The sequence below is a fragment of the Ammospiza nelsoni genome, chromosome 22 (genome assembly GCF_027579445.1).
Source record: "Ammospiza nelsoni isolate bAmmNel1 chromosome 22, bAmmNel1.pri, whole genome shotgun sequence".
In the NCBI taxonomy this organism is placed as follows: domain Eukaryota; kingdom Metazoa; phylum Chordata; class Aves; order Passeriformes; family Passerellidae; genus Ammospiza; species Ammospiza nelsoni.
In genome coordinates this window covers 1302939-1313260 of record NC_080654.1, presented here as the reverse complement: position 1 = coordinate 1313260, position 10322 = coordinate 1302939, and the positions used below count along the sequence as shown (strand labels likewise).

Genomic DNA, 10322 nt, shown 5'->3' with positions numbered 1-10322 from the left:
GTTGAGCTTCTGGTGCCTGTGGATCCCCGTGGGCTTTGTGAAGGGTGGGAGAGTGCAGAGGCTGGGCTGCTGGGGTGACCTCCCTGCAGCCCCAGGGCACAGGGACTTGTGGCCTGGGCAGGTTGGGCTCCGCTGGCTGCTCCCCAGGGCTCAGAACCTGCACAGAGTATGGGTAAAATTCCAGGAGAAGCATTGCTCTGCAGATAGCTTGGGTGTGTGGTAAAGGAGAGGACCATAGGAGATGGGAGAAAGTGTGAGGAAAGCTTGGAATGGTCTGGATAATTCCAGTTCCTTTTGAGAGGAAGCTGGTTCTCCTCTGCTCCCTCCAGGGTTTCCTCCTGCATCCATCCTCTCCACACAGTCTTCTCTTGTCTCCTCTACAGTGCCATGTGGGTTATTGCTGCCACTCCCTGTGCTCCAGAGGAGGTCCCATTGTCCCCAAAATGGGACAGTTGAGGATTTGTTCTCGGTAGAGAGGTGCTGCTGATGCCTGTGGCAGCTGCAGGAATGTCACAGGTCTGTGGCCCACAGTGCCAGATACTCCTAAGGAAGGTACCAAGCCGACAGCAGCCGGGTGTAAGATGATCTGCCCCTGTGTCCCCTCAAAGTGCTTTCCATGTGTGCACAGAGCCACTGATGCCTGCACGTATGTGGGGTGACAGTGGCAGGGCTCAAACCAGCTGTAGGATCCCTTCCAGGCCCTGTCCCCAGCACTGGGAGCACAGCAGAGGCACTGCCCATCCATCTCCCTCGTGCAGCCATGGAAAAGCTCCTTCCAGCACAGCCACACCAGGGCCAGCAGGGCAGGCTGCCCTCACCTCTTGTGGGCTTTGCTGTGAGAGAGAGGCCTCCTGTGAGCAGGGCTCTCAAGGAGATGCTCTGTGTAAGGGGAAGGTGGGAGCAAGGCTGTATCCTTCCCACCTTCCCTCTCCCAAGGAGCTGAAGACAGACAGAGGGACAGGCGTCTGTCCGATGGCAACCGGAATAGGAGGGAGCCCTGTTGGCTTTGCCCAGGGAGCCTCTTTCTATATGGAAATGAAGAATTTAGGCTAATGGAGCTCAACCATCTCTAATTTTGCGATGGCAGGAGGATTTTGATTGAAAGTAATTAAGCAAGCTAGCTGTAAAATTAATTAAAGCAAAAGGGGGGGATTTTTTTATTGGATTGGATAGCGATATAGCGGCTGTCAAATGGGGGACGGATGGGGGTGACCTGAATTCTCTGCCCTCCCTCCTCCCACTCGGGACGTTTATGTCACTTTAATCTCCTTACAGCGGCTGGTGTGCATTTGTTTGAAATAATCAAGGAAATATGGTCAGAAATTGTCAGCTTTCAGATCTAATTTACCTGACAGCCCTGCGCAGACCAGTAAGCCTCTGTGTGCGTGTGTGTGTGTGTGGTGCATGCGACTGTGTGGTCATGGAGGACTCCTTGTCTCCCCTTTCCCCTGTTTTTGTTCATTCTATCTTCTCTTGATTCTTAGCAAAAAATACTTCTGACATATCTGGGGCCACCCAGCACCTTGCAGGAAAAAGCAATAAGTTTGACAATTTTCCTGCAGTCCCTTCTCCACCCCCACCTTCCCATCAATATCTCCTCCCAACCTGCTGCCTCATCCTTGCACCATAACCAGCTTTAGGGTTTAGGCAATATAGGATTAGGGGAGGTGGCTGTAATTCTTTATTCCAGATGGCTGGCAACTGCTAAACCCACTGTCACAAGCACCGAGTTATAAAAATACTTAAATTAGGCCCTTTGTTTCAGCCCCTGTCCCTGCCAAGCAGCTATCCTGGTGTCCTGCAGGGAGCTCAGCTTGCACAGAGCAGGTGGGGGACTCTGTAATGATGATGCTGGGGAGAGGCTTCTCTGGACTCACACCTACCTGGATTCCCTTGCTCAGCTCCATCTGCTTCTTTTTTGCCTTTAGCTCTTAAAGAGAGATCTGCAACGAGGAGGCGCTGGGCTCGAGTTGGTGTGTGCTCACTTGGCAGGTGAACATGCCAGTCCAGGGACGTGCAAAGGCTGCAATTCCTGCCCATCTGCCTGGGTGGGTGGGGGTGTGCACATTCCTGACAGAAATCCAGGCTTCCCCCTGGACGTAACCCTGCAGGAACCTGGTGACCTGAGCTCACTGTACTGAACCTGAGGAAGGAGGGCGACTGCTGCAGGACTGGTGTTTCCTCAGAGCTGCCCTGGTGCCTCACATCTGTCTGGCTAGGTTGGCTCTTAGGGTTATTATTTACTATTTATTATTATTCATCAAGCACCAAGAGAGTTTGGGCTTTTGTTTGTTTTGTTTGGGTCTCCATATAGAGGCCTTTGCTGAGGCAGACTCCAGTGCCAAGACCTCTGGCACTTTTACAATTACTGCCCGTGATCCTACTGTATTGTTTATGTAATGACTCTCAGTCCCGAGGGATTCTGCAGCCTTTCTTAGGCCAGAGCACCCAGCACCTGGCAGGGAGAGTGCAGGGCAAGTGCTGGACCCTGGTGCCAAGGAAAATCTCTGGGCTTTATGTCCCAGGGAATCATTAATATGTAGAGGGCTCAGGCTGGACCTGCTGTGAGGATCCACATGCAGGGGAGTTGATTAAGCTGCTTCAGAAGGAACAGATGATTCATCCCTGCCCGGTGTCTGTGGCCACAGGGTCTCTCAGTGGCTCAGAGCTGATGTTCTGGCTGTTGGGTGCCTGCACCCACCAGTCTGTCTCATACAGGGAGCTGAGTTGACTGGTCCTTGTGGGCCAGCTGATGTGACCAGTCCCTGAGCATCCCAGAGCACCCCAAACCACGTCAGCATGGGAATTGAAGCTTGGAGTTGTTAAGCAGGTGTGTGGAGGGCTCCACACCAGCTCTGTAACCTGCAGGACGTGGGTAGGACTGGTGATGGCCAGCTGCACGGGGCTGTGCTGAGGTGGGTGATGAGCTCATCACCATGATTCTTGGGTTTAATTCCAGCTTTGCCACTGATTTGCTTTGTGTCTGTAGCCATGTGAGTGCATAGCTTTGTGCCAGTGCTTCCTCATCAGTATAATGGGTATAATTAGGCTTCCCTGATTGACGATGGCGCTGAACACTGAGTGTGCTGGCAGACTGTTTGCTTTTGTTTAAAAGTCTCTTCCAAAAAAAAGAGGTAAGACCAGATTTTAGGGTGCTGGTTCCCATACCATATTACAGATATATGTGGATTAAGGTCTCTGACAGTACCCAACCCTTTCCTTGTGGGACAGGTCTACTCTGAAGAGTTGGCTTCCCCTAAACCTAACAGGACAGAGTTAGGTTAAGACTAAGTGCTTCTAAGTACTGTCTCCTCTGTATTCAGCAAAATACAGAATGTGGCACTGCTGATCTTCTGTGTTAATTACAAATATAACAGAATGTAACATGAAGAATAGTCTAAATAATTTCATGGCCTGTTAACCAAAAGAGAGCTTAAGTTCTGGGACATGGACCAGGCTACCACTGATAATGGTATCTGAATTCAGTGGTGTCTGGAGGAAGGGTCATACCATGCTGGCTGCTCTGATTTCCCACTGTAGATTGCAAGACCAGATGATGAAGAGTGCATTAGATAATCTTCTAACATAACATTCCCTACAGGCAGTTACTGGCATTGCTGTAGAGACATCCTGAACGACGTGTTGGAAAAGGAAGTGCACAGGACAGTCTTTCTGCATTGTGAACATGTTTGAGACCCCCATGCAAAGCTGTGCTCTGTTCTGACTCCAAGTCTCCTCAGACATGGCCGAGGAAAATGCACGTGAGTGCTGACCTGGGGGCACCTTCTGTTGTTCTGTTTGCACCTGCTTGTACTTGTTCAACACCTCTCCCCTCTCAGGCACTGCCACTCTCACTGCAAGTGAGTCTGGAGACCCTGACTCCAGCACAGCCAGGAGTTGAGGAACATCCCATAGTTGGGTGAATGGGGTGAAAAATTCAGATTTGGGTGGCATTTCTTTTTCTCTCAGTTTAGTGTAAGCAGCAGTGGAAAGGCATGAGTTTCCTTCTGTCACTGCTGTGGTGTCAGCTGGGAAATGATTCTCCTGAGCCAAGCAGAGTGACATGAGCATAAGATCAGTCAGGGAAGGATCGAGCCCAGCAAGTTGGGAAGAGCTGAGGCACTGGGCTGAGTGTGTGGAGATGAGCTGCCCATGCTCAGTGGCTGGGGAGGAGAGTCCCCAGAAAGGGACTGGCAGCTCAGCTAACATTAATTCAGAGTGGGAATGTGCAGAGAGCCTCAGGAGTGAGTGAGGATGACAGACACCTGTACCTGCCTTTCCTGTGAACTGCTGACCCTCACACAACACCCTGCTCCAGTGCTCAATCCTGGCTGCTGTTTGTGTGTGTCCAGCTGGCTTGGGGCAGCAAAAAGAAGAAGAAAACAGAGCCAGCAGCTCAGCTGATCAGGGGGTTCAGTCAGTAGCTGCCCTGCCTGATTTGCAGTGGATTCAGGGGCTTACTTTGGAAAACTGTCTCTAGGGCGAGTCTGAACAAGCCAGTGGCACCCAATTTCCCAGGGAGATAGAAAAGCCACAGAGAAAAAAAAGAAGTTTGGGGATAAGAGGACAATAGTGTTGCTGGCCAAACAAGGCTGTGAATGAAGTTGTGTCTGCCCCATCCCATTTACCTCCCTGGCAGTGGGACCCAAGGACCTCAGGAGGATTCAGAAAGGCTTCTGTGAAGGCATCCTGAGCAGGGAAGGAGGTGCTGAATGGGACAAGGCAGCAAGGGAGACATGGAGAGCTGTGTGTCATACAGCTCAGCTCCTGGGGCCCAGTTAAAACACAGGTGTAAAGTAAAAGTGCATCAGTGTGCCTTCAGCTCAGCCTCTCCTTTCCCCCGTGCTTCCACCTCATGTTCTCCCTGGAGCTCCAGGCAACTTTATCAATTTGCACCCAAATGCAGGAGAATCACCAAGGCTGACAGGGTTTTGGTTTCATTAAATCTGGACCTTAACATGCCAGCCCTCCACCCTGGCACGTGTTTGCAGGGCTGTCGTGGCTGATGCAGGCTTCCTCATGGCTTGGCAAACCAGCACCTTGGAAGCCTGGGCTGAATTCACAACATCATAGAATGGTTTAGGTTGGAAAAGACCTTTAAGGTCATCGGATCCAGCCATTAACCTGTCACTGCCCAGCCCACCTCACAGTTACCCTCCAAGAGGGGTGAGCGGGGTCCCAGTGTCCTCACGTATGGTACTGGGATTTCTGGGGACATCCCTGGGGTTTCCTCATCCCAGCAGAGGAAGGGAGGCTCTGGGCTGACGGAGCAGCTGGTGATGGATGTCTCCATGTGTGTCCTCGTGGCAGCAGGGCAGGGCCCAGGTCAGGTCAGATCTGCTGCTTCCCAGACAGACCAGGAGCCAAGCCCTGGCTTTGGGAGAGGCTCAAGGCAGCACTCCCCGAGTTCCCTCTGCACAGGAGATACAGCCTCATGGAGCTGTCTTTTTATTTGCAAACTGAGCAGTTGTACTGGAAGAGATTTAGCAAACATGGGACTGCACAATGCTGTGTGTACTGAGTCACACATCAGGGCTGGAGCCAGCTAGCACTGTGAGCTACTGAGGCAAACATTTGAGAATAGCTACAATAGGCACCAAAAATATCTTCAGATGAGATCTTTCTGAGTTGCTGCACATTGGGTAACAGGGAGGGCTGACAACCTAAGCTTAAACTCTACCCACATGCTCTAGAGCTCATCCTAGGCAAGCCAAGCTACTGGAAATGGGAACAAAACAGAGAAAAAGCAGATTTTCTCCTGTAAAGGGAGCTCTGATTAGCCAACTTCACATGGGTTGGGAAGGTTCTGGCTCTGGCAAGGCTCTAGGGATTGCCTCTGTGATCCTGGCTCTGGCTGCCTTTCAGGAGGGAATGACTGACCCCAGAACTTACCCCATGCTGTTGGACCTGCAGCTCACACCTGCACAGGGCAGGATCAGTCCCTACAAGGCATCATCTGTCTGTTTTTAAACTTCCCAGGCAAGGGGCTTGGTCTTGGAGTCTCTCGTAAAGAGTCTCCCTATTGCAAGATTTTTCTCAGGGGTTTGCTCTGTGGTTGCTCTTCCCTCTCTACTACTCTTTTAAAATAAAGGAGTCACTTCCCCAAAAGCCAGCTCTGGCTCCTGAGACGTGATTCCCCAAGGGCAGAGTTTTGGGGGCCTGTGTGGGCCGTGTCAGCAGAATGGGAGAAGAGGCAGTGGAGGCTCTTGATGCTGTGTGACACGGAGGGCAGGGCTGGTGGTGATGCTGATTGTGATCAGCCTCCTGCCAGGGGACCCTTGGGCATCCTCCCCCCAGTGCCCCAACGCCTTTCCTTCCTCCTGCTGCTCTCTGCCCCTCGTGCTGGGGCTGGGGCTGTGCCTTGGCCCTGCTGCAGCCCCTTGCAGCTCACCATCTCTCCCACCGGCTCTGCAGCCGTGTTTTCTGCCAGCGCAGGGCACTGAAAAGTGCTGGCACTGCCAAAAACCCTGTGTGCACTACGACTCCCCAAACATCCCTTTATTTTTATTGTTCTGTTAATTACTGTTTAAACTTTAATAAGTCACTTCGTCAGGAGGGGGGACCTGCAGTGAGGTTTCTGTGCAAACACTGGGCCCGGCAGTGACTCTAGTGTAACATAACCCTTTATACAATGTGGGAATGTTTAGACTGTAACAGAAACTTGTTATTTTAATGACAGTTAAAGGGGGAAAAAAAAAGAAAGGAGCGAATGAAAAAGGGAAGCAAGTTTGTTGGGGAAATGGCTCATCTCAATCTCTCTGTCTGGCCTCTTTTCTCTTGGCTTTAATGATATCTGGATAAGGAGGCTTTATGGCTTCAGTTGAGGCAAGTCTTGTTCCCAGAGATGCCCTATACCAGGCAGTATGTGATCCCCTCAGTTCTGCAGGGCCAGGCCAGCAGCAGAGAGATGCTGATGGAAGCAGCATGGCTTGATTTTGCTCAGACACAGCAGCAGATGCCTAAAGCCAATTTGAGCTCAGTCTAATTATTCTGACCCACACAAGAGACTTTCCCCTTCTATTCAGAGCTTCTTCCACTGGTTAAGTTTTTAAGTAGCTGTGCTGACACAGATGCTGGCATGTCATGCATAGGAGGGTCCAACATCCCATGGATAAAATGGACCTTGAAGCAAGAAGATGTTTCATTTTGACTCCTCAAAATGAGGAATCATGCAGACGTGAGAGAGGGGGAGAGCCTGGCTCAGACTCTTGGCAGTGGGAGAAGAGAGGATTCACAGGCATCCTTGATTTTGGACTGTGACTTGTGACATCTGCGTTGCTTTGAGGTGGAGAGTGACTGTGCAGTGGCTGCTGTCCCCGCACCACAGCTCTGAAGTCACCTCCAGGTTTGGCTTGGCTATATTTAGCACTCACTATAGACAAGACCATATAGAGTGATATATATGATCTGAAAACCTTCAACTCCTGCTGACCTCTGCTGCGACAGTGAAATCCCCCAAATCTGTGCAGTCTGAGTGAGAAGTGACGTGAGACCACAAGAAGGGAGAGCTCCCATGTGTCCCTTGACAGAATTCCATGTTCCCCCCTCCCCAGGCTGGCCAGCAGTCCCTGGCAGGGCTGTCCTCTGGGAAGCTCAGCTTTTTCTGCCAGACCTGGCTGCTGGGCCCACAGGGAATGAGAGCAGAGAGGCGTACAGAGGGCAGGGGGGTGCAGAGTGGGGCCACAAGAGCTTTGGCAGAAGTTGCTGGGAAGGAGAAAGGTGGAATGGTGCTGGGAGCTTGAGGAAAGAAGACAGGAGAAGAAGAGCACCCTAAGGGCAAGGCCAGCAACTGGGATAGAAAAGGGGGGAACAAAGGGCAAAACTTTGGAGGGGAGGAGAGGTTAGGAGGGTGTGGGGTGTGAGGAGCACTTTGCTGCCTGAAAGGCCCTTCCTCAGGTGCCACCTCATTCCCAGGCATCCAGTTTCTCTTTGCAGGGCCCCTCTCTCCTCTTTGCTAAGTTCCTGGCTAGAACAGGAGCCTGGGGGACTTGCTCTCCATAAAGCTTTTTGGTGAGGATGAGTGTAGGGTGGAGTGGGAGGGGATGAAATCACGGGCCTCTGGGGAGTGTGTGTTTTCCCAAGTGGGTGAGCATGCAGGGAGCAGGCCAAAACAGTTCATGCTTTCCTCACCCACTGCTGGGGCTGTGATTGTTATTGATTGGGTTTGCTGTTCTCGGCACTTTGTGTTTTTCCAGCTGAGCATTGGCTGCCCCTGGAATTTTATTTTTTTTTTTTTGACCTCTGCTTTAGTTCAAATGCGCACAAACATGGCAGATGGGGCAAGTGTGTGCCCAGCTCTGTGCCAGCCAGCACTGCAGGGGCTGAGCCTGCACTGGGGCTGCACAGGGCTGGGAGAGTGCAGGGATGTGTGAAAGGTACCAGTAATGTGCAGACCTGCTGCTAGTAGGATTAAATTCATAGGTGTGTATTATCTCTGGATGTGTGTCATACAGAAAGGTAAAGAAATCTAGAAATCTGCTCTTGTGTGGAAAGTACTGTCAGGGCTTCGTGTTGGAGCAAATAATGGGGACGTGCTCAGGGATTCCCATGCTTGGGCGTGTATAACATATAGCTGGCTTAGGGTGCACAAACTTCAACCTCAAAGCCAAAGGGCCAAGAGAATGCTAGCTGCAGAGATAGTTGTGTTTCATTTCCAACATGTGGCCATTAGTTTCAGACCCACCAAGCCCCTCATGTGGGGCTGTTCTCCCTCCAGCCCTGTGCTTGTTGTCCGTCCTCTGCAGAGCTGTGCCTGCTTGTGGGGCCAGTGGCAGGAGTTGTCCCTTTAGGAATGGTATTTTCCAGGTTCCTGTGTGAGGCCAAACATGTCCCAGCTGCAAAAATAACTAGACTGTATATCCTGTGGAAACAGGAGCAGCAGCGACACATCTGTCTGGTCTGGGCAGAGCTGGCTTGTAACTAATGCCCCAAAGGGGCATCAAGCGGCTGCAAGCTCCTTGTCAGTGTGCAGAAGCCCAAAATAGAGACCTCTGGGGAGGACTGGCCCCTTGGAGGGTGAAGCTCTGCAGCGGGCAGAGCAACAGATCCCTCTGAGCCTCTTGCAGGACCAGTGTGTCGCAGCAGGACGTTAATATTGACTGGCTGCCCTGGCCCAGCCCGGGGCGCACGATCCCCGAGCCGCCCCAGCCCCTCGGCAGCTCCCTCCTGCCTCCCCCGTGGCCATGGGGTCACTTTGGTTGGAGAGCACAAGCAGAGCTCAAGGATAGAGCCCCCTGGACGGAGCCAAGGAGCCACCGAGTAAAAACGCTGAGGTTTTCCTTTTCTGTACAGCGCGTTTCCCTAAATTGCCTTTGACTGTGTGCATCGCTAATGAAAGTTTATGCCCTTGTTAGAAGGACAGGCAGGTCCATTCCAGTTAGGGCTGGGTCTATCCTTCTGCCAACTGCCCTCCCCAGCACACATACACACACACTCTCACTCACTTGCTCTCCCTGGTGAATAAGTAGAGGCTGTTATAAAAAAAGAAAAAAAGAGAGAGAGGGAGAGAGAGGCAAAAAAAGAGGAGGGGAAAAAAATTTCCATATTTGTGTAAGTTGCTTTAAAAGCATTTTATCATGTCATAAAAAAAAAGGAAAGTACTCTCGGAAATTGATCCTGCACAAGAGCCCATTGGACAGAAGGACGTTGGGATGTTAATGGCTATTTTGCTCCAGGGTGGCTTATTAAAAAATTTATACATAAATGCTTAAAATTGCATAAATTATTTAAAAAAAAAACATAGTAAGCAATTTGCAATCCCCATCTACTTTTCCTCTTTTTCTTTCCCTCATCATTCTTTTCTTCCATTCTTTCCTACAAAAAGAAAATATTCCTTTGCACTTCTCTTACCCTTGTCCCCTCCCTGTCTGAAAATGTGATGTGCCCAAAATTGTACATGTCCGTGGGTAAGATAAATACGATTTTAAACGGTACCTGCAACTGACCAGCAGAGCTATCTGTGAGGGGGAAAAGGAAAAAAAAAAAAAAAGAAGGGGAGAAGAAAAAAGAAAAGAAAGAAAGAAGTTTGGATATGATGAGTGTTTCTCACAGGCGTGGAATGTCACCCACATATCCTGGAGATTGTACTGGGGAGGTTTATGATGGTTTCCCATTGATTTGTTTCCCCGACGCAGCTGCCGACCTCTATTGAGGGACAAACATAATCAGCACTGACGCAAATTAGATGGTTATTCGTTTTGAAAATTGACAGAAAAACAATAAAAAAGATGAAATGCTCCCAAATCAATAGATATAATGAAATTCAAATAATCCGAGAGATGAGGTCTCCATGGCAACTGATAATGTGGAAAAGAAAACAATTT

At 50.5% G+C, this 10322-nt stretch overlaps 1 protein-coding gene across 2 annotated transcripts in view; it reads left to right on the top strand.

Moving 5' to 3' along the window:
- The first annotated feature begins 3606 nt into the window (after positions 1-3606).
- Positions 3607-10322, top strand: part of CASZ1 (castor zinc finger 1) — a 60644-nt gene continuing 53928 nt past the window's right edge. For both annotated transcript variants that reach the window (XM_059487468.1, XM_059487467.1), the window contains exon 1: positions 3607-3761. In XM_059487468.1, the coding sequence (XP_059343451.1) occupies positions 3743-3761 (19 nt within the window). In that variant the 5' untranslated portion in view covers positions 3607-3742. The remainder of the gene's footprint in view (positions 3762-10322) is intronic.